General features: G+C 45.1%; 1 protein-coding gene across 2 annotated transcripts in view; it reads right to left on the reverse strand.

Annotated features, from left to right (window-relative positions):
• Positions 1-24018, reverse strand: part of LAMB2 (laminin subunit beta 2) — a 64297-nt gene that overhangs the window by 2408 nt on the left and 37871 nt on the right. Inside the window, exons 19-31 of one of the 2 annotated variants that reach the window (XR_003372227.2) lie at positions 23161-23392; positions 19581-19744; positions 18899-19123; positions 17377-17594; positions 15377-15473; positions 13581-13953; positions 11257-11441; positions 10017-10258; positions 8514-8717; positions 8142-8286; positions 5540-5773; positions 4168-4309; positions 670-846 (exon numbers count right to left, since the gene is read on the reverse strand). Coding sequence is in view for 1 of the 2 variants with exons in the window: in XM_026682625.2 (XP_026538410.2) it covers positions 670-846; positions 4168-4309; positions 5540-5747; positions 8142-8286; positions 8514-8717; positions 10017-10258; positions 11257-11441; positions 13581-13953; positions 15377-15473; positions 17377-17594; positions 18899-19123; positions 19581-19744; positions 23161-23392 (2612 nt within the window). In the remaining variant the exon portion in view is untranslated. The remainder of the gene's footprint in view (positions 1-669; positions 847-4167; positions 4310-5539; positions 5774-8141; positions 8287-8513; positions 8718-10016; positions 10259-11256; positions 11442-13580; positions 13954-15376; positions 15474-17376; positions 17595-18898; positions 19124-19580; positions 19745-23160; positions 23393-24018) is intronic. The other variant, XM_026682625.2, reaches the window with a different exon arrangement.

The raw sequence follows: 24018 nt of genomic DNA on the forward strand, positions 1-24018 counted from the left end.
ACACACCTCAAGGTTGACTCAGCCTTCCATCCTTTTGAGGTTGGTAAAATGAGGACCCAGATCGTTGGGGGCAAAATGTAAATAATGCTTACATTATGAATCATCCAGACAGTACTATAAAGTGCTATGTAGCAGTCTACAAGTCTAAATATTATTGCTGTTTTTGCTACCAGCTTCATGTGTTAGCATCTGATCATTAACTAGCTGACCCTTTCTTAGGCCACCCAATTTCACTGTTCTGATGGGAAATCATTGTGAGAACAAATTGAGATAAATTTTGGATAACACCTGATAAAATACAAGCAACTTGTGTGTTACAATTGTCAGGACATATTTGTAGTAATTGACTTGAGATCTGAATAAAATCAGCAAGCTTGAATCTCTGAAGAGCCTGAGACAAAAACAAAATACAACGAATCTATGAAGATATATTATGTCCTAAATAAAGGAACAAGGTAAGTTTCTAAGTATCGTTTTTAATCAGAAATGTCTGGTTTGAGTTATTTGTTGTGAGCTACCTGATCTGTGTGAAAAGGATGCAAATGTTTTAGAATTAAAAGTAACCAGTTAAAACTCCCAACAGACTGAATATGGCTCTGGATCCCACAACCGAGCAAAGAAAAGGGATTTAAAATCCCAAGCCATTGTTCCCTTTTGCCAGAATCCTACCTGTTCAGCTTCCTCAGCTCGGTTCTTGGCAGCACTGGCTGTCTCTTCCGCTCGAGTGGCTGCCAAGATGTTGCTGGCCCGCTTCATTTTGAGAACGTCCACCTGCCGGTCAAGATGGCCCACCCTCTTCTTGGCTGCAGCCAACTCAACCTCAGCATTTGCAGTCTTCTTGTTAATCTGGTGAAATAAGATAAGACAAGAAGGGGACAGGAGAAACACGTGTGGAGGCCCATGTTGTGGAAGCATTAACATGTCCAACGAGGGCTGCTTGCCAATCCTGAGGGAGTCCTTGGTTCACCAAGGAAGTCCAGGAGATGAAGTGACAAAATACCTAGATACAAGAGGTGAATGCAGCCAAACCTAGACACAAGGTGAAGTTCAAGCCTATGAAGATAAGGGAGGTGAAGGATTTGTACTTTGCCTCATTGTAGTGGTGTGCATTTGGCCAGTAGCCTTGTTTGGGGCGAGGGGAATAATTCTCTCTTGGGGAGAAATGAGCAGATAAATCTATTAATATTGGGCTAACCACAGACGGTTTAGGGAATCTAATGAACGGAGGTGATCCTTCTTCTTGGACTTGAGGATTGATTTTTTTTAAGGGCCTTTCAATTTAATGATTTCATGTAAATGTTTAGAGATTCTACCCAGGGAAGTTTGATGGTCATTAGCAGGATGGAGTGTTTGGAACTTTCCAAAACAGTGTTTCTCTGCCCTCTTTTATTATCCTTTTATTTTGTTTACCATTTTATCTTTTAATTGCACTGTTTTTATTCATTGTCAATTATTGAGCGTCCTTGGAGATTTTAGTGATGTATAAATGTAAATACATTTGAAGATTGTTTTTTCACATACAGGTGGTCTTCGACCTACCACCACAATTAAATCCAAAATTTCCATTGCTAAGCAAGGCAGTTGGTTAAGTATGTCTTGCTTCATTTTATGACAGTTTTGGCCACAGTTGTTAAGCAAAACACTGGTTGTTAAGTGAATCATGTGGTTGTTAAGTGAACCTGGCTTCTCCCCATCGATTTTGCTTGTCGGAAGCCCTCTGGGAAGGTTACAAATGGTGTTCAAAATACCCTGCTCAGTGCAGCTATCATCAAACAGGCCAGTTGCCAAGTGCCCAAATTTTTGGTCACGTGACCCTGTGGATGCTGCATCAGTCATAAGTGTGAAAACCGGTCGCAAGTCACTTTTTTCCAGTGCTGTTGTAACTTCGAATGGTTACTAAATAAATGGTTGTAAGTTGAGGATTACCTGGAATGGCTGGCATTTTGATTGGCATGAATGGGAAACTGGAAGACACATTTAGGCTTAAAAAAGGTCAATGGTTGATTCATTATATGCCATCAAGTTGGTGTTGGCTCTTAGCCATACAGATTGATTCTCCAAGATGATCTGTCCACAATCTGGTCCATCAGGACTTTCAGTGATGTACCGATCACCTACGCAATCAGGCCCATCCATTTCGCTGCTGGCTCTCATTTTTTTCCCTTTCATCTTTCTCAGCATTTTGGCCCTTTGCATGAGATGATAATCTGAGCTTGGTGCCTTTGTGCGCCTTCAGCTTGAGGTTGATATGTTCAATGATAACATTCATTCACTTTCTTGGTTATCCATGGTATCCTTAGGAATTTTTTAATGTTATAAGCCACCCAGAGTCTCTTCATGGCAAAATGAAGGGGACTGATAAATTTAATAAATAAATAAAGTATTGTCCCAATGTGGATTCCAAAAGTGTTGTCATAAACCATGGGTTAAAACGAAGTACGGGAAGCTAGTTTTTCTGCCTCTTGCACAGAGGTGGATTTGTAGCTGTGCAGATGCAGATAGATAAATTCCACGGAACATCCATAACGAAGTACATTTATTGGTACATCAGGTATCTTCATAACTCACATTTGTGACAAAGTTCTTCTTTAATGACCAATCTTTTGTATATCAGCCTTGCAGGTAAAAGATGGTTATCTCCTAACCCAGTGGCCCCCAACCTTTTTTGTGCCACGGCCCGGTACCGGCATCACAAAATCATCCGTGGCCCGGTACAGGCATCACAAAATCATCTGCGGCCCGGTACCGGCATCAGCACGCATGGCAAGGCGAACCGAGTGACCAGCCAGCCAGCCGTCCCCCACTTCTCCCTGCCACCTTCAACTCCTCCTTTGTACCTGTGTCGATGGGCTTAGCGACGGCTCCGGGACGGTCGCTTGGCTCGCCTTGCCATGCGTGCTGAAAGAATCCTCGCGCCTTAGTTTTGTTCGAAGCCACCACTCCCCCCTCGATGAAACTAAGGCGCGAGGATTCTTTCAGCACCCCAATGCCGCTTTCTACCCGGAAAAGCTCACCGGAAGCCCTTTTTCATCAAAACAAGATGGCGGCGCCCAGCAAACCGGCGGCCTGGTAGAAATTGTTCCACGGACCGGAACCGGTCCGGGGACCGGTGGTTGGGGACCCCTGTCCTAACCCATCTCGTAGCGGTAGAAAAAGCTACTATCAGTTCATGAGTCCAGGCAAGAATGGAGGGAAACCTCCCCCAACCCACCAAGGGTCAATTCAGTGACCAACCAGGATTACAGATGTGGTCACGTGACGTGGACTACATTTCCCAGGATACCTTTGACTACATTTCCCAGGATGCATTCCCTTAAGGGGACAGCTCACAATTCCTAAGTAACTATCCAATTCCCATAGACTGGCTGGGACAGCACACTAGTAACATGGTAGCTTGTGCATTCCCAGTTAACAGAGCAAAGGAATTCACAAATCACTACATCTTAACTTGCCTTGAAGGAAGTTATTGGCACCTCGCCACTCACCAGCCACAACACCAAGGCAACACAACTAGAAATAACTACACAAGCATATTTAGTGTTGCTTCACAGATTAAAGACAAAGAAACATTAAATGGCTGTCAGGATGTGCTCTCGGGTTTCAGGAAAGCGGTTTGGAAGCTGGATTGGTTGCCCTCAGGCCTTGAAACCCTTTTTTAAAAAAAAGCTTCCAGAGTCGCCAAGGTTGCACTGCCAAAACAGTGGAACAGCCTGCCTTCGGAAGTGGTGGGAGCGCCATCGCTTGAGACTTTCAAGAAGAGATTGGATTGCCATTTGTCAGAAATGGTGTCGGGTCTCCTGCTCGGGCGGGGGAGGTTGGACTAGATGACCTACAAGGTCCCTTCCGACTGATTATCTCTTATCTGTAAATCTGACGGCAAAGTGCTGAGCGACAAATTTGATAGTAAAGTGCTGAACAGCGGTGGTGCAATCCCGTGTCAGCTTTGGTCGGGGAATAAAAAGAAAAGCTGATGTGTTGAGACTTGGATATGCAAAATCACCACCTAGAAAAACTACAGGATGCCCCTTCAACGTCGTCATTAATTGTTCTGCCACTACAGAAGAAGTAATTACTACTAGGCATACTATCTGACACATCTAACGCAACATACATCCGGACACGTTACTTTCTTTGGGCTGGTAAAAATAATTCATTATGGCGCCTTACCTCGTTAACAACTGTGTTGGTGTGTTGAATATCATCGTCTGCAGAGTTGATGGCCTTTTCAGCAGCATTTTGAGCCCTTTTGGCATCATCCAGAGCCCTTTTCACCGCTTCAGCTGCATTTTTAACACTCTCAGCCCGAGCGCTGGGTGGGGAGAAAAAAAACAGTAAGACTGAACAGAAGCCTACAACTCATCAGCAACTTCGATGCGATAAGAATCAGCATCAAATGGGAGGTCGTAGAACTATTAGTGGCCATTATCACTAAATGAAATCTTCCCATTTCAGGTGCTTTGCACAGGTAGTTCTCGACCTATGACTGTAATTGAGACTGTAATGGAATTACAGTCACTACAAGTTGTGCCCGTCTTTAGGCGGGTCAACCACGTGCGTCTGCCTGATTTTTACGACCTTTTTTTATGGCAGTCACTAAATGAATTGCCACAGCTGTTAAGTGAATGCCAAGGTTATTATTATGAGCCATGGTGGCGCAGAGGTTAGAATGCAGTACTGCAGTCTACTTCTGTTGAATGCTGGCTGCCGGCAGTTCGAATCTCACTGGCTCAAGCCAGTGATTCAGCTTTCTGTCCTTCTGAGGTCAATAAAATGAGGACTCAGATTGTTGGGGGCAATAGAAACCGCTCAGAGAGGGCTGTAATGCGCTGTTAAGCAGTATATAAGTCTAAACGCTGTTGCTATTGAGTGAGCAGGGCACTTGTTAAAGGAATACATTGTCCACAATGTGAGGGGTTTTTTGGCCAGAAACTAGAACTAAACATTGGTTTCCAGAAAGAGAGAAAAGGAAGGAAGGAAGGACAGAAAAAAAGAAAGAAAAAGAGAAAAGGAAAAGGAAAAGGAAGGAAGAAAGAAAGAGTAAATTAAGGTCATGTGACCAAATGGACGTAAATGTGAGCTGGTTTTCCAAGCAATCAAAATTTGATCATGTGACTGCATGGTGGTGGTGGTGGTGGTTGAGACCACCAGAACTCAAATCTAAATAGCCCCGAAGAGGTCCTTTGTAACTTTAAATAGTTGCTAAGAAACCGGTTGTAAGTCAAGGACTTACCTGTATCTCTGATCCTAAGACACTCAGGATATAAAGCAGTGAGTTAATTTGTCTGCACTATGCTTGCTTGTGAATTTCCCACACCGTTTAAATAAGACAGTATAGTTTTCTGCCAGATCAAGCGACATGGGAGCACACTTCAATTCAGTAGGAAGAAGAGGCCCATGGAAAAGGCAGTTCCAATTCCCGACACATGACGCGTTCAGCTCCTAGGCAAACATCCTCCAGAAATGGATCAGAACCCAAGTGGAAAAGAGATCCAGCTCTGCTTTTCCTGAGCTCTCTCTCTATTCTCCCTGCCATACTTACTTGGCTCGGTGTGCGTCCTGCAGAAGCTGCCCTGCGATGCGGACATCGCCTGCTGTTTGATCCAGGATGGCATCCACATTGGCCAGGCTGCTGACCCGCTCCTTGATCTCCTCGGCAAGATGGTGGATCTGCACGGGGGATGCTGGGATGGAGAGCTCCAGCACGCGGGAAGCCACCAGTGCAATGCTGTCAGGATCTGCCCCCTCGACTGTGTGCAGGATGGATCCATTAGAGCTGTGGAAAAGTAAATGGCAGCCCCCTTCCTGGCTATCCGCAGGACTCCCTCTTAAAGGGGGCCCCTGCCTTAAGTCTGGGGCCTTCCATCCCGATGCAACTTCCCCCAAATGTAGATTATTACTCTATACATTTTCTCACTGAGATGTTTTTCTTTTTAAATTTAGGAGACAATTTGGAATGCTTTGCTGAGAAATGGGGCCCAACGGGGAGAAGGGGGCAAATCAGAAAGGTCTCTCAAGTGCAAAAGGAACTCAATTTTAAGATGATTGTTTTTTTTTATTCTAATTTTAAAACAGCTCAACGATGTTTCATCTTTTGTTCTTTTGGTGCTTTGCAAAGGGTGTCAAGTTCAGTGGCAGTTGCACACAGATGTTGCACACAGATGCGAAAGAGGCAAGGCTTAGATCTCTCTGTGCCACTTGCATATTTTCACCATCATTGCCCCCCCTCCCCCATACTTTCATTCTGTTTTCATAAGTTTTTACTATTTTTGGCTGAGGCCCTCAAAAATTGGAAGTGGCCTGAATCTCCCCAGATGTTCAAGAAGATCTGATTTGTGATGCCGAATTTAGAGAGGGATATGGTTGCTGTGGCTGCAGCACGATGAGGTAACTGATCGATGCTTATAGATAAATATATCTATATTTAGTTAACCATTATTGCAGCTGTAAACCAATATATCTGGAGGGCTTGGGGGAAGGCTGCAGAAGTTATTGGTTTTTAGAAACTGGGAAAGCAGAGAGAGATTCCTAAGGAAGTAAAAAGTTAATTCAGGCATGTCTGGAGAAAAGCATGGAGGAATTTGGGACCTATTCAGGAATAGTGACCTGTTTTCTTTCTTTCTGTCATTCTTAAATCATTCACAGTTGCCCCGTTAAGGAGATGGGCAGCATATGCATTTAATAAACAAACAAATAAATACATCTTCATGTACTTTCTACTTCTAGTTTCCCAGAATTGCCATTTTTGAAACGAAATGAATCAGTGTATGAACATTCATGATCGCATTTTGAATCCCAACATTTTATCTTTTTTTTTTTTAGATGTTTCTGCCAAATTCAGAGATCTTATAATAAGTCTTATCTCAGAGAGGCCATTCTGGCATCAGACACAGAAGGATTCCCTTGAGTTGAATTTGATTCCCAAAGTCATCATGGCTGTGTTTAGACAGAATTCTGGGCAATAATGCAGAGGTGGGGTGAGGATGGCCTACTAATGTCTTCTTTGAAGTTGGTTATTCAATATCTCTTTTTTCTTCATTAGATCTAGAGGTAAAGGTAAAAAGGTTCCCCTCGCACATATGTGCTAGTCGTTTCCGGCTCTAGGGGGTGGTGCTCATCTCCATTACAAAGCCAAAGAGCCAGTGCTGTCCGAAGACGTCTCCGTGGTCATGTGGCTGGCATGACTATAAACGCCGAAGGCGCACGGAACGCTGTTCCCTTTCCACCAAAGTGGTCCCTATTTTTCTACTTGCATTTTTACATGCTTTCGAATTGCTAGGTTGGCAGAAGCTGGGACAAGTAACGCAGTGGTGGGATTCAATTTTTTTTTACTACTGGTTCTGTGGGCATGGCTTGGTGGCCATGGCAGGGGAAGGATGCTGTAAAATCTCCAGTCAGAGGTGGTATTTTGCCAGTTCTCCGAACTACTCAAAATTTCCGCTACCGGTTCTCCAGAACTGGTCAGAACCTGCTGAATACCACCTCTGAAGTAACGGGAGCTCACTCTGTTACACGGCGCTAGGGATTCGAACCACCAAACTGCCAACCTTTCTGATCGACAAGTTCAGCGTCTTAGCCACTGAGCCACTGCGTCCCTATTAATTAAATCTAGGCCTTGCCTTTTGTCTAGGACTAAGTGTAATATTATATTCTCTTCCCACAACAATAACCCTGTGAGGTAGCTTGGGCCAAAAGAGAGTGAGTGGACATTTTAGGACTGAGGGTAGATTTGAACCAGTGTCTGCCTCCCCAGTCCCAGGTCAGCACTTTAACCATGAACCACATTGGCTCTTCCACAATCCTGCTGTTTTCTGTTGGGCCCTCATTCAAGCTTTAACCACAACTGGGCCTGTTTAGCTTTTGGAAATAGGTCAAAGATGGTTAGCTATTATCACTTAGCTGGACCAGGAATGATGTGAGTATATTGAATGACACTAATAGCACGAAGGCTGGGGTTTTTTTTTTTAATGAGTTTCCATTTTATTTTATACTTACTAGATTTTCTGGAATGTTTTGGACTGTACCTGGAATGTTTTACACACCTTGTCTTGAAAGACATCCGTTCATGGAGGGCAGAATATACTTGTAATAAAACACAGCAACAACAGAAGAGAGGGTGAGGTCTCACAGCTCTCCCTACTTACGATTAAGGAATTCTTTGACTTGCTGGATGAGGTCTCGCAGCTCCTTATTTGAGTGCTCCAGCCGAGCTTTGGTGGCATTGGCGTGATCTAAAGCTGCCTGTGCCCTCTGCTTCGCTTCAGCTGCCCGGGCTTTTGCATTGGAGACCTGTCCCAAAATTAAAACAAAAACAAAAACACCAGAGGGCCTGGTCAACCAGCAGGGGGCAGCAGATACACAGGGATGAGGAAGTTGCTGCAGCTCCACAGAATTAATTCCGCTCCTCAAAATGAAAGGAATCCCATTGGGATCACATGATGGGATATATGAAAGGCGCAGGCTTGAACTGTTCTTGCCCTCCCTGCCCAAATGCCAACCAAGCAACCCCTCCCTACCTGATGCAGCAGACTTTCCACTTCGGAGACTGTGTTGTGCAGCTCCTCTTCGACATGGCGGGCTCGGTTCAGTGCGTTGTCAGCGGTGGCCACTGCTCCATTGCAGTGGAGGCCTCCACAGTGCCGCCTGCCATCCTCGTCATAGCAACCGGCCCCTCCACAGGAATCGATGGCACAGGGGGTGTCTCCCTGGGCCCCACAGACCTAAGGGGGGGGGGCAGGCAGAGTTACTGATGAAGTTGCAGGGTCTTTCATTTTATCCCCCCCTCCCCCGCACCTCGCTTTTCACAACAGCTCCTCTCAGAAGACTGCTTTTTTCCTCAACTGACACTGACAATTTGAATAAATCTCGCTTTTTGACTCCCATTATGCGTGCCAGAGGTTTATGGCATGCTAGAGACAAATAAATAAACTTTTAAGGGAACGCAGTTCAGTTGATTAGTTGCACGTCTGAAAAAAAGGAGAGAGGATTTACCGGTACTCATATTTATTTATAGAAACACATTCACAGCTATTGTTGGGGAGGAAACAGAGAAAGGAAAAGGAAATAATTAAAGGAGAGGTGGGAAATTAGCGGTAATTTTCTTCCTAGACAAAAGCAGTTCTACGTGACAGATATTCTTTGCACTGATAAGCTAGTTAACCTGCACGAAGCAACCCTTTCTTTGTTTCGTATATGAGAAATGGTGTTAAATCTTGTAATGAACTTCAACTTTGCTCCTGCCAAGCTCCCCGAAGCTGACAAACCAAAGAAACAAGAACCACGTGGATTTTAAGGCCAGATTGTCGTAAAAAGCAAATCTTGAAAATTATGACATTAAATTCCCAGGCAAACTTAACAATTATTTCATTAAGGCAAGGAAAACTCTTCCTTCCCAAAGCAGCTCACACCTGTATGATGATTTCAACTACACAGATATCAAGAGGTCCAAATTTTCTGGTGGCGCCGGCAATGTTGCCCCATTTTGAAAAGGCAGTTTGATGTAATGGTGAAGGTGCTGGCCTAGAAACCAGGAAACAGTGAGTACTAGTCCCATCTTAGGCACGAAAAGCCAGCTGGGTAACTTTGGGTCAGTCATCAGGAGACATGAGAGTTCTAATCCAGCCTTAGGCATGAAAGACAGTTTAAGGACTTTAGCCAATCGCCAGGAGACCATGAGTTCTAGTCCCACCTTAGGCACGAAAGCTGATTTGCTGATTTTAGGCCAATCACCAGGAAACTGTCAGTTCTAATCCTGATTTTAGGCATGAAAACCAGCTGGATCATTTTGGGCCGGTGGCTTTCTCTCAGCCCAACCCACCTCACAGAGTTGTGGGGAAAAATAGGAGGAGGAAGGAATATTAGGCATGCTTACCAAACCTTGAGTTACTTATAAAAAATAATAAAGACGGGATAAAACAACAAGGGATAAAATAATAAAGATGGGGATAAAATAACAAGAGATGAAATTTTTTCGTGTTGTCTTAGTAGGCTTGAAACATCCTGTTCCCATGCTCCCTCACCTTCTCATTAATCAGATCCAGGCTCAGCCCTCGGGTGCGTGTCGAGAGGTCCACCAGCCCTCGGCGGCTGGCGGCATTCTGCCGATTGAAAGCTTCCCTTCGGGACGTCATCAGGTGTTCTGTGCGATGCCTGGAAGCAGCTGATTGGCTGACCGGGCTGGGCACAGCCAAGGTCGAGGCATTCGCCTGGTGTTCTGCTTCGCGTGACTGCACAAAGGACTGGTGGACGCTGTCATAGGCCCCTGCCAGGGGAGGAATTATTTAAAATAAGCATCCCAGGGACCTCTCCTGGGCAGCAACAATCATTAAGCAACCAGATGTTAAGCAAGGACTACTCGTAGTGTTGAGCAGGTCAAACTTAAGAGTGGGGAAAAAAAACTACACTCTAATCCCTATTCTGCCGAGCAGCTCCACAGAGGCTAGGAGATGCAGAGAAGAACACGCTGCGGATACATTTAGGCAAGGGATTTGTAGTTGGGGATTGCTTTGTTTTCCAGACCAGGGGTCGCCAACCTTTTGGATCTCAGGAACCACCAAAGTCATAATTTTAAATCCCGCAGAACAAAGACCCTGGGAAAATCCCAAAAAAAATTCTGCCAGAAAATTCCCCATCCCGTTTTCCCACCAATTGATCATTCTTTATTTGGGATTGCAGGATACCGTTTCTAGCTCTGTTCTCGGGGGTGGGGTGGGGGGAGAGAGAGAGAGAGAGAGAGAGAAAGAGACTTTTGGCTTCATGCAAGGAAAGCAGCAGAAGTCTTTCTTTCTCTCTCCCCAAACTCTGCCAGAAATGAGTCTCTACTTCTTGTGCCGGCGCAGCCTCTTGGAGCAGGATGCCTTGCAGGGTCCTAAAGACTCATTTCTGGTGGAGTTTGGGGGAGAGAAAGAAAGACTTCTGCTGCTTTCCTTGCATGCAGCCAAAAGCAGAAGAAGAAAGAAGCAGAAAGAAGCAGCCTGGTGGCCAGGCGATACGCGTGGGCGAGTGGGGCAAGTTCCCCTCTCTGCCCTTTCCCCCTCCCCTCACTACCTCGTGTTGTTCACAATACAAGCGACGCAAGCCTTGTTTTCCTACGGTCCATGTGGGAGGCGCAGCCTTGTGTTCCTGCGCAGCCTGGATTAATTGCTTTGGGGGTGACATTTCTCTGCAGACCACCAAAATTTTCTCACGGACCACCAGCGGTCCCTGGCCCACTGGTTGGCGACCACTGCTCTAGACAGAACAATGCTAGAAAATACTTACCCAACACGTTGGTGTTTATGAGAATATTAAGCTGGTGTTTCAGGTCTGCTAGGCTAAAGTTGAGGCTCCGAACACCACGCTCCAGGGTGCCCAGCGCGTGGTTGGCATTAAAATTCTTGTCCTGGGTGGCTGTCAGCAATCCCTCCAGCTGGGTCAGTGTTTCTGTTATATCAGCTATCTCCTGCCTGATCAGAGCAAGAGAGAGAGATGAAATACTTTCCCCAGACTTGTTAATCCAATGCGATGCTTTTTCTTTAGGGACTACTTTAAAGATGTGTGGACTTCAACTCCCAGAATTCTCCAGCCACCAAGTTTGATAAATATTGAATTAGAGAGACTAGAGTTCAGTGACAAGAAACAACTGCTCTATATCCAGAAATTCCTCATATCCATGTTACTCTTGGAAGAGCTACTGCCAGCAGGAATGTGATTTTGGTGGTAGATGATATAAAGCAGTTTTCTATAGTCAACATATTGCTATAGAGGGAAACTAATAACCAAGCCCTGATGGGACAGAGATACATTCTGCAATGTTTTGTTGGAAGAAACGTCCATCTGGGTTCAGTTCCAAGAGGGGAAAAAGACTGGGAACATGGAGGCTCTTTGGAAAGATGGTTTAATCGTGGACAGGATCACCTGCCTTGGAGCTCTTGGGCAAAGAAAAGGGGAAGAGATGCTGAGAGTCCCTGGGTTATATATGCCCTGTCTGGGCTTTGAATTTGAGCTTGTGTTCTGATTGGTTGTCAGACTCCCATGGGGCCATGCAGGGGTAACTTGGTAGGTTGTCTTTTGAGTCCCAGGCTTGGTTGACTCTGGCTGGGTGATGATGTAATGAAAGGGCTTTGGGCAATTCCTATTATGGTTCTGCTTGAAGGAGGTAGGTCTTTGTTATGTAGAATAGACTGGCCAGGCCTTAATGGCCCATTAACAAAGATGGTGGGGCTGAGTAGTTCTGCCTCTGAGTTTCTTCTTCTCTTTTAGGGGAAATATTCTGCCTTTTTAAATATATCCTAAAACATTTCATTTTTCTAGGAGAGGGGTGGGTGCTAACTTCCTACAGTTTATTCAGTACATCTAGTCCCTGGAGTTACACCTGCTTGGAAGATGCGGATTTGAGGGATTTTTAAATTAGGTTAGGCTAAGAAGAACTGGAAAGAAATTTAATCTTTATATTAAAGAGTAATTATTAGGATTTCTCTTGTTTTAAGAAAACACGAGTGTACAATAGAAAAAGAAACGTGCACGTATGTTCATATATTACTATACATACAACGGCATAATTTGTTTCATTTGGTCCCGGGATGTGTTGTGAACCCAGATGTTCATCACAGTTTATAGTTTAGCAGGATGTATGAACTCTGTTCATTATGGTTTATCCAATTAATGGCCTTTGAGTTAATGACTTCATTCATTTATCCAATCATTGCTTTTGAATTAATGACTTAATTCTGCGGAAACTTGCTTGGGATGGAACCATTCCTTTCTGAAATAAAATCAGCTGACTTCATTCTAAATGTGTACTTTAATTCGTTACAGCAGGTGTATTGTGTGAATGGTCTTGAATAGGTGTTAAAAAAATTCAGTGGTCCAGTTAACTGGGGAAGTCTTTTGAACAACTGGAGATTTTTTTTTAATTAACGGGAGACTTCTAGCTTACAAAATATGCACCCAGAATGATGAATCCTGCCTAATCCCTGCTCTTCTGCTCCTGCCGACTCCAACTTTTGAGTCGACGTAAAGTATTAGTATCGCTTTATAAATCCTTAGTAAGGCCGTGCCTGGAATACCACATCCAGTTTTGGTCACCACATTACAAAAAAAATGCACCAAAATTCCAAAAAAAGGTTGGAAAAAGTGCAAAGAAAAGCAAGTAAGAGGATGAAAGGTCTGGAGAGTAAAACACTATGAAGAACAATTGAAGGATTTGGGTCTGGCTAGTTTAGAGAAAAGAAGGACATGATAGCAGTATTCCAATATTTGAGAGGTTGCCACAAAGAAGAGGGGGTCAACTTATTTTCCAAAGCACCAGAGGGCAGGACAAGAAACAATGGATGGAAACTAATCAAGGAGAGAAGCAACCTGGAATTAAGGAGAAACTTCTCCACAGTGAGGACAATTAACCTTGTGCAACAGCTTTGCCTTCAGAAGTTGTGGGTGCTCCATCCCTGGAGGTTTTTAAGAAGAGGCTGGACAGTCATTTGTCTGAAATGGTAGAGGGTTTCCTGCCTGAGGAGGTTGGACTAGAAGACCTCCAAGGTCCCTTCCCTATTCTGATTCTGGTTCAGTTTGAGCGAAAGTCGGGGCTGGGCTGCCTTTTGACTTACCGCACATCGTCCATATTATGCAAGAGATGAGTGATGGCAGTGGCGGTGGCATTGCGGGCACTGACCACAGCCTGGATGGCGCTCAGTTTGTCCTGCAGCCGACGGAAGGGACCCTCGAACGTGCCAGCAAGCCCTGTTTGGTGCAGCTGTTGCACCCGCTGCATCAGGTTGCGAGTGTGGTCAGCCAGATCTTGCACAATGCGATCCCAGTCTCCAAAGCATTGGTGGCAGGGCTGGCAGGCAGGGAAGTCGCCAGCAAAGCCACGGGAGCACTGGTCACAGCGCACGCCGGACACCCCCGGGCGGCAGGAGCAGTGCCCAGTAGTACGATGACATTGCAGCTTCTCAATCCCACGGGGATCACAGTCGCAGGCTGCCAACAACAACACACACAAGAAGCTTAGCCCACTCTCTCTGCTCTTCTACACAGGGCCTCTTAGCAAGTTAAGTTCAGAAGGGCTGCATTTTCCCAGAATTAATTCCTTTAACAAGTTGAACTGAACCTCAGACATCAAACCCATTTTCCTATATTGTGTACAGGCAGTCAGGCCTCAACTCACAACTCATGCATTAAGCAACCGTTCAGTTACAAATTGTGGTGGTATTCCATTTTTTTTACTACCTGATCTGTGGGCGTGGCTTGGTGGGCGTGGCGTGGCTTGGTGGCATGGCTTGAGAGACGGGGAAGGATATACTGCAAAATCCCCATTCCCTTCCCACCCCACCTAACCTGCTTTCCAGCTCCGTTCTCCTGTGCAAGGAGACCCAGCCAATCAGCTGGGACTTGGGAGGCTGGGAATAGATGGGGGCGGGGCCAGTCAGAGATGGTATTTGCCGGTTCTCTGAACTACTCCAAATTTCTCCTACTGGTTCTCCAGAACCGGTCAGAACTGGCTGAATATCACCTCTGGTTACAAAGGCATTGAAAAATGACTAGTCCTCACACTTACGACTGCTGCAGTATTCCTACGGTCACATGATCAGAATTTGGATGCATGGCAACCAGCATAGATATTTACGATGGTTGCAGCGTCTCTGGTCACATGATCGCTTTTTAAAAATCATTCTAGCTGGCTTTCGACAAGCAAAATCAATGGGATAAGCCTGGTTTGTTTAATGACCACATGATGTATTTAACCATGTGGTCATTAAGCAGTTATTTGCTTAACGAGTTTTGGGAAAGGTCATAAAATCGGGTGCAAGTCATTTAACTTTCTGGCTTAGCAATGGAAACAAAAGCTTACAATTGTGGTCGTAAATTGAGGATTACCTGTGTGCTTCCATTCTATCTATTCCCATTAATAATAAAAGCTCTATTTTCTCAGCATGGGGGCCCTTATTTCAGGTAGGATTGTTTTAAAAGAAGGATAATTTCATCCGCTTGCCTGCTTTCAGAGATATAATTGCACACTTGGCTGTCACAATCTCCGAGGAGGACTTGTTTACCTTATTCCAACACTTTCTTCAGTTTTTGGAATAAATAAATCAACACTGCAAATATGCCGCTTTTCAGTGATGAAATTTTTGGGTTTTTTTTTCCCCATGAACTTAAATAGGAATATTAAGACTCTACAAGATGTAAGACATTTATTTTGCCTTTAAAACAGAGGTCTCCAAACTTGGCAACCTCTGGACTTCAACTCCCAGAATTCTCCAGTCCACAAGTCTTAAAGTTGCCAAGTTTGGGGCCCCCTGCTTTAAAAGAAACCCGGCTATTCCCCCCCCCCGCAAAAAATAGATTTAAATTCTGCAATCTGCCATTTTGACAGAGTTTCACATCTTGCTTTCTCTCTTACCTCTGCATTGCTGACCTGGCTGACCCCAATGGTTCTCCTGGCACTCAGAACAGGTGCGGCCTCCGAATCCTGGCCGGCATTGGCACTGCCCTGTGAACTACAAAAAGACAGGTGCCATTGGAGGACCCCAGCCTGCTAACCAGGGCAGAGGTAGAAATACAGTATGAGGCATGGGAGAGGAGGTAGGAAGAAGTGGCAATAACGGTAACTATGTTAATAATACCAGTAAGAATAATACATATTATTAAGAGGGACGTGGTGACTCAGTGGCTAAGACACTGAGCTTGTTGATCAGAAAGGTCGGCCGTTCGGCAGTTCAAATCCCTAGTGTCATGTGTAACTCGCATTACTTGTTCCAGCTCCTGCCAACCTAGCAGTTCGAAAGCATGTAAAAAAATGCAAGTAGAAAAATAGGGGCCACTTTGGTGGGAAGGTAACAGCGTTCCATGCACCTTTGGTGTTTAGTCATGCCGGCCACATGACCATGGAGACGTCTTCGGACAGCACTGGCTCTTTGGCTTTGTAACGGAGATGAGCACCGCCCCCTAGAGCCGGAAACGACTAGCAGGTATGGACGAGGGGAACCTTTACTTTACATAATATTAAAACATGCAGAAGTATATTCTGTGTAAAGCCTGATTATCTTCCCAATAGAGGTAACGGGAGCTACAATAGAACCTAAATTTGTGAGAATAACCTTGGGAGACAGAAGGAAGAGCTCCAGTCTAGGCAATGGTCTAAGAATAGAAAATGGAGTCCAAAGAAGGGATGGGAGTAGAGGAAGCATCTCAGAAGGGACCTTCCTAGTTTTCGGCGAAGTATAGGCAAGGCAGGAGAGGAGTACTTTCAGACTTGAAAAATGCTGTTCCTGTAATCTTACAATAAAGGTAGTTACTAGTACTCATTGTTTTGGTTTCCTGAATGACTAACAAGATCCGCACACTCCCAAGGTGGAAGAAATGACAACCAACCTATGCTGTAGATAAGGTGTCAAATTATGGACATCAGCCAGTTTGGGACAATATGGCTTTCTTGCCCAAAACTATTTAAATTCACAGTTGCTGTCAGAAGGATATAAAAGGTGATCATATGACCTCGGGACACAGCAACAACGGTTGTAACAATCAACCAGTGGCCAAGCATCTGAGCTTTGATCACATGATCATGGGGGATGCTACTGTTAGGCATCCAGAATTGTCCGTGGTAATCAATTACTCCGAGACAAGTATAATCTCCAACTGATTTATTAGGAACAGCTCTGGTGCTTCTATTCAATCTCCAAACTGAAAGTCATTTTCAGCGGGCGTTTCACAAAATCCACCTTCTCTCCTCCCACTTTTTACACTTCATTAATCACGAGAGCCAATTAACTGCAGCTGGAATTTTTTAATGAGACCTACGAAATAACCTTGAACTTTCCAACTCCTCCACCACCCCCACCTTTGCATTCCTTAAAATAATCTTGGCAGCTGAATCTCAGAGCTGACAGCTACAAAGGTTGCAACTGTGAATGGTCATGTCACTTTTTTCAGTGCCGTTGTTACTTTGAACGGTCACTAAATGAATTGTTATAAGTTGAGGCCTACTTGTATTGCTTTATAATGCTTACAGACCTCTCTATGCAGTTTACAGAATTGCCCCCAACAATCTAGGTCCTCATTTTACCAACCTCGGAAGGATGGAAGGCTGAGTCAACCTTGAGCCTGGTGAGAATCGAACTCCTGGAATGAGCAGTGAGTTAGCCCCGCAGTACTGCAGTCTAACCACTGCGCCATCACGGCTCCAGCCCACTTTTTATCCTCTTATTAATCTTATGAATTACAGCTGAATTAAATTCTCCTCCCCTTCTCCCAGCCTACCAGCCAAGGAGCTTCCTGCAAGCCGGAGTCTTCCAGGTTGTGGCCCACACTGTTCTTCAACACTGGAAGCTCTCCAGTTTTCAACATAACATTGCCCAAGACATCGACGCCTGCGTTGCCTAGCACAGAGCTCAGACTCACCTGATTACAAGCGGGGCTCAATGAGTAATAGGAATGGCAATCGCAGGGTTGGCAGCCCTGCCCGCTGGTTAAGTTCCAGAAGTTCGGGGCACAACGGTCACAGTTCTGTCCTTGGACATTGGGTAGGCACTGGCACTGCCCGCTGTACCGATCACATTGGCACTGCTCCCGTGAGGAGCATTTGTTCTGCACAGTACCCAGATAGTTACAAGAGCAACCTGCCGGGAGAAAAAATATCTATGATATTCAGCCCACTTCTTTGAAGGAAAAACGATACACCAATTAGTAAATCAAACCATCGTTACAGAAAAGCAAACAAATATGCCAGTTAAAAAGAAGCCAGTCTCATTGGGCACCATAAACCAAAACTTTTTATTTTGGAGAAGGCTGGGAGATATAGGTTAGCACCGATGTTTTAGTAAGATTGTGCAGAGTGTCTTTTTAACAAGACAGTCTTCACAATCTTTTAGTAAATGTTTCAATAAGATTTGAAGGACTGTCTTTTTCCCAATCATACCTATCCGACTCCCCAGAGTGAGGCAGGGAATGTTATGGGTCCCCTTTCCTAATTAGGTCCATCTATCAGGACCCAGGAGAAGGGCCTTCTCTGTGGCGGCTCCTTCCCTTCCTGTGGAACATCATCCACACAGAGATAAGATTGACCTCCACTGTGACTCTCTTTCGCAAGGCCATGAAGATGTGGTTCGGCCAATGCGCCTGGAGACCCAGAGAGAGATGGAACCAATCAAATGGCTCATCTGATTCATACTGCCAAGGGTGTGGAGGGGGTGTGGTTATTGCTTTTTGTATTGGGGTTTATCCTCTTAAGCCACCCGGAGTCACTGCGGTTGAGTTGGGAAGGAGTAAGGTAAGGTAAGATAAAATAAAGTAGTAAAGTAAAATAAGGTAAGGTAAGGTAAGGTACTGTAAGCAGGGGTGGGATACGACAGGGTTAACTATCGGTTCGGGATTTACAAGCTTCCCTGCCCGCTGTGAGCCGCGCGCCTGTTAATCATCATTAGCACGCTCCGTGCCGAGAAGCAGCCTTTGAAACAGCCCTCTTTTCTTGTTTTTTTAACTGCAGCTGTGCCTCGTTCTGCAGCTGAACTTGAAAAATCAGGAAATAAAGATCAGGTAAGAGCCCAGGTGGGCGGGTGGGCAAAAACATCAGCACACATAGAACCGGTTCTATGTCTGCTGCTCTTCAGAGCTACCGGTTCTACAGAGGTGGACAAAACCGGTAGAAACCCACCCCTGACGGTAAGGTAAGGTAAGGTAAAGTAAAGTAGTAAAGTAAAATAAGGTAAGGTAAGGTAAGGTACTGTAAGGTAAGGTAAAGTAAAGTAGTAAAGTAAAATAAGGTAAGGTAAGGTAAGGTAAAGTAAAGTAAAGTAGTAAAGTAAAATAAGGTACTGTAAGGTAAGTTACTGTAAGGTAAGGTACTGCAAGTAAGGTACTGTAAGGTAAGGTAAGGTAAAGTATAATAAAATCCAGGCAGTCATTATTTGCAGCAGACACTTACGGCGGCAGGTGTGTCGAGTGGCATCGCCATAGTAACCTCTTTGGCAGTGCTGACACTGGTCTCCCTCGGTGTGGTAAAGGCAGTGAAGACATTGGCCTGTGCGTCGATCGCAGGATTTGGGGTCTGCCAGATCAATGTTGTTATTACAGGCGCAGGGCTGGCATCGTCCTCTAACCTGCCAGGGGTTGCCATAATAACCAGGAGCACACTCGTCACAGCGCGGGCCTATGTGAAAGAAGAGCGCTGGTTGGGATGGCTGGGACAAACAGGAGCAAACTCAGCAGCCCAACCAAAGAATCACCAAGGTCACTCCCACCAATACTGACAGGGCAAGCCACTAGAATATAAATTAAGCAAACCCAACCCCCCTACCATTGATGTCGTTACCTAGTTTGGTAATGAAACGTCTGCAAGAAAACAACCGAGCTCAAAGAGCCCCAGGATCCCTCATTTCAACCCTGAGCTACGAATATTGTTTACTGGAGCAAACTCACCTGTCTTCCCAACATAACCCAACCCGACCCAACGTCTTACCCTTCCCTCAATTCCAGACCCCCAAAGCCTCCCAGACTGGATTGTGATCTGCTCTTTCAATGCAGCTGGTGTGGTGTAGAGAGCCATTCCCCCAATCCTACCACAAGGTGAATGAAGACCTGCCCGCGTGCCCCAAAGCTGGACTTGCCTGTATAACCTCCGAGGCAGCTGCACATCACAGTTCCGGAGGGGTTGTCTTGATGGCAAGTGACTGCAAAATTGCGTCCAGAGCCAGGAGCCTCGGGGCAAGGGCAAGGACGGCATTGGCCACCCAAGGACAGTGCTGGGTTCCCATAGTAGCCAGCCACGCACCTGCACACAAGGGAAGAGGTTGTTTCAGGAATACGGGGTTTTGTTCCTATTTCATTTATTTACTAGCTCTATACCCGTGCTTTGCTACAAAACTATGTGGTCGGGCTTAGTTTATGGGGAAGAAAATAAGGAAAAAAATTCTGCCTCTGCCTACTAGCATCCATCAGCATTCATCTGGCTAGCGTCCTGTCAGTGTGTGAGAGAGCTGAGGGCTGTTTGGAAAGTGAAACAGTATTTTCTGTGTGAGCAAGGAGACAAGAAGAAGCCCGGGCGTGGCTTAGCTCAACTGTTCTGTACTAAAGCTGCTTGCTGCTGTGAAAGTAAAACTGAAACTTCTCTCCTCTGTTGTGTTTTGCATTTGGAACAGATTTCTTTTCAAGTGGGGGAGGAGGGGGAGTGGAACTCTTTAGCATCAGAGCGTGTTAATAATAATACACAAAATACTAATGCTGTGATGGTCATTTTGAAAAATCCTTTCTATGTGAGTACCTAGAAACCAAGAGGAACATAAATGCCAAATTTCAAGTTTGTAGCCTTTATGGTTCTGGAGATTTTGTGATGATGCGTGAGTGGTATTTCACTTCTTATATACGTATATAGATATGTATACCAGCGGTAAACATGTCCAACACACCTTCCTCCTCCTATTTTCCCCACAACAACAACTCCTGTGAGGTGAGTTGGGCTGAGAGAGAGCGTGACTGGCCCAAAGTCACCCAGCTGGTTTTCATGGCTAAGATAGGACTAAAACTCTCTTCCACTACATCTTCATAAGTGACTTCTACTTTCAGTTTGGCTTCTTTCACTTCTTTCCATTTTTCTTCCATGTCCATTTGTTCCCAAGATCCAGTTTTGATACATACTACATAATGCTTTTACTTAGCAGGAGCTACTTTTGTTTTATCTCTACTACATGAGAGGCAATGTGCTGTTGTATGCAAGGTCAGGGGGTGGGATTCAAATTTTTTAACAACCGGTTCTGTGGGCGTGGCTTAGGTGGTGGGCGTGGCTTTGTGGTCATGTGACTGGGTGGACCTGGCTTGGTGGTCATGTTATTGGCTGGGCGTGGCCAACTCAGTATCACTCACATTGAGGCACGCATCTTCTCGCCTGGCCTCTCATGACTGTGGGGATGCTGCAACAGTCATAAGTGTGAAAAATGGTCATAAGTCACTTTTTTCAGTGCCATTGTAACTTTGAATGGTCACTCCACACAAGCAAAGTACCAGCAAAGGAGGGGAAAAAAACTCCAGAGAAGTTCCTGAGACAGGAAGTCTAGTCCTGCCAAGAATGTAATAAGGGTTAATGGAGAGGCAGTTTCTGTAAGCAACACCAGAATGTTTCCTTCCTGCCTTCCTTACAGGATTAGGCCAGTAATTTCTTCTAACAACCGGTTCTCCGAACTGCTTAGAATGTTAACAGCCGGTTCTAGCGAATAGGTGCAAACTGGTAGAATCCCACCCCTGCATAAGATATTTATTTAGGACTGAAAAGAAAAAAAATATTGTATACGAAGCTTTCACTTCTTACAAAAAAAAAACCAATTTGAATGGGGCTGAACGAGTGCTTTTATATTTTTGTATGTATTTTGGGGGGGCGGGGCAGGAATACCTTCTCCCATAGTGTGCATTTTTCAACTTACAAGTTAGCCTTCAGCTACAATATTATCTGGAAGATTTCTCATCTTACTATTAAGCTATTAAAGAAGCCCAGCCTTGTTTGGCTTCCGAGTCTGATAGAGCCACTGGATGATGACTCCTGGACAAATGGCAGGATTGTGATGAATAATCCATGGTATGCATAGTTGTGCATATGTCTTTTTGCAAATAGATTTTCCAAATTATGTTTACAACTAACATGTAGTGTACTCTAAGCCAGGGGTCCCCAACCTTGGCAACTCTGGGAGTTGGACTCCACAAGTCTTAAAGTTGCTAAGGTTGGAGACCCCTGCTCTAAGCACTTATAAGCCTAAATAGTGGAGGAATGGAAAAACGTTGAGGAGGCAGAAGAAGGAGCAAGAGTTACAAATAAAGGAACAATGTAGAAAAGTGGAACTGGCTGGAAAGATTGATACAAAAGACTTTAGGCTACCAAGAAAGTGATAAAAACGCTGAGAAAATGCCTAAAGGAACTTGCTAAAAGTTACAAAAGAATGATACCAGTAGCTAAGTTATTGAAGGAGGACTTTGGTAGTCTATGGTAGCCAAAAGTCAGGAAGAGCCTAATCTTGCATCTTCGGGCGGGTGGGCGGCGATGGCTTGGATGTTGACCTCAGCGTTGGTGGGGCACTTCGTATCGGGGTCAACGCAGGCAGCACCATATCCGGGTGTGCAACAAAAGTACTTCCTAACGGCCAGCCCCCCCACCATTCCCCCCCATTTCGCATGTTTTAATATAGGCCTTAATTTGGGGGGAGGGGCTTAATTTCATTTCATGCCTATAAAACATGCTGGGACTTCCTATTGGGGGAGGCCGTATTGTTGGAGAAACAGGGTAGGTGCTTCCAGAATAGCTGGGTATGTCTCAAGAAATGTAAGTTCACCAACAATTAAGCTTCAGATTTACCATCAAATCATGTGTGAAAAAAGAAATCCATCATATTCTGGAAAAAAACAAACTTGTCTATTGTTTGAATGAAAGTGTAGGAATAGCAATAGGAATATAATTTATAAAGCTGCCTTTAAACTTTAAATGTCCGCATTGTTCTCAGAGCCAGGTTGTCCGATATCCCTCTTTAATGATCCTGCAGTACATGAATGATCACCCTGGTTTATATTCACAGATGAGGGCAGTGAAGTACAGGGTGTGGTCAATTCCGCGCATAACAATTCTGGATGTGACAAGAACCAAAAACTTTTCTGGGAAATTATTTGAATTGGAAGCAAAAACAAAATGCACCTTTCTAAAGCGCAGGACATTAAAATATACTTCATACAGGTATAGTCCTTGACTTAATTCATTGAGTGACTGTTCAAAATCCATCCAGGCGTTGAAAAACGTGGCTGACGATAATTGTTCACATTACAACTTCCCCATGGTCATGTGATCAAAATTCAGGTGCTGGGCGACTGGCTTACATTTATGACGGTTGCCTTGTCCCGGGGGGGTCATGGGATCCCCTTTTGCGGCCTTCTTGACAAGCAAAGTCAATGGGGAAGCCGTCAAGTTACTAACTGAACAATGAAGTGATTCACTTAACAACTGGGCAAGAAAGGTCATGAAATGGGGCAAAGCTCATTTAACAATTGTCTCATTTAGCAACAGAAATTTTGGGTAACAACTATGGTCGTAAATCGAGGACTACCAGTATTCTAGGCTGCTGCAGATCTTGAACTCCAGGGCAGGAGATCACGGATGGACTTACGCCTATTAGCTAAGGGCCGGCTCTCAGCACACAGCTACCATTCCTTCCTTACCTCTCGCACCGATTTCCTTCTGTGTGGCCCCGGCAATGCAAACAGCTGCCTGTCCGCGACTCGCATTCTTCTGCTCGGCCATTACACTGGCACGGACGGCAGTTTGGGAAACCCCAGTGACCGGCCTGGCAGTGGTCGCAGCGAAGCCCAAAAACACCTGCCCGGCATGGACACTGTCCACTGAAGCTGTCACAAAAACTGCTCAGGGACCCTTGGCTGTTGCACTGGCATGCTGGAAGGAGGAAGAGAAACCGTATCATGACAAGCCCTGGATAGTTTCTGACTTGGGATGAAGGAAGGCAGAAAACAGTCCGTAAGGGTTCAGAAGGTAAAACAGGTGGAAATGGAAGTGAATCACAGCAGTAGCAATCGCATGGAGGCCAGAGGTGGCATTCAGCAGGTTCTGACCAATTCTGGAGAACCAGTAGTAGACATTTTGAATAGTTCAGAGAACCGGCAAATACCGCCTCTGACTGGCCCCGCCCCCATCTCTTCTCCGCCTCCCATTGAGTCCCAGCTGATTGGCTGGGTCTTCTTTTGTTGCCCTGCACAGGAGAACGGAGCTGGAAAGCAGGTTAGTGGGGTGGGGAGGAGATTTTGCAGTATCCTTCCCCTGCCACGCCCTCCAAGCCACATCCACCAAGCCACACCATGCCCACCCAGCCACGCGCACAGAACCGGTAGTTTCTAATCCCACCACTGAACTAGGTTTACATAATTCTGCCCCATAGTGCTTTACGAGAGTCTCTGAGCGATTTACAATGTGAGAATTATTTGTATATTTCCCCCAACAACGTAGGTCCCTATTTTATCAGCTTGGAAGGAAGGAAGGCCGAATCAACCTTGATCGAACACCAG

The sequence above is a fragment of the Notechis scutatus genome, chromosome 2, assembly GCF_049901735.1.
Source record: "Notechis scutatus isolate UNSWTSFEM ecotype Mainland chromosome 2, rNotScu1.2, whole genome shotgun sequence".
Classification (NCBI taxonomy): Eukaryota; Metazoa; Chordata; class Lepidosauria; order Squamata; family Elapidae; genus Notechis; species Notechis scutatus.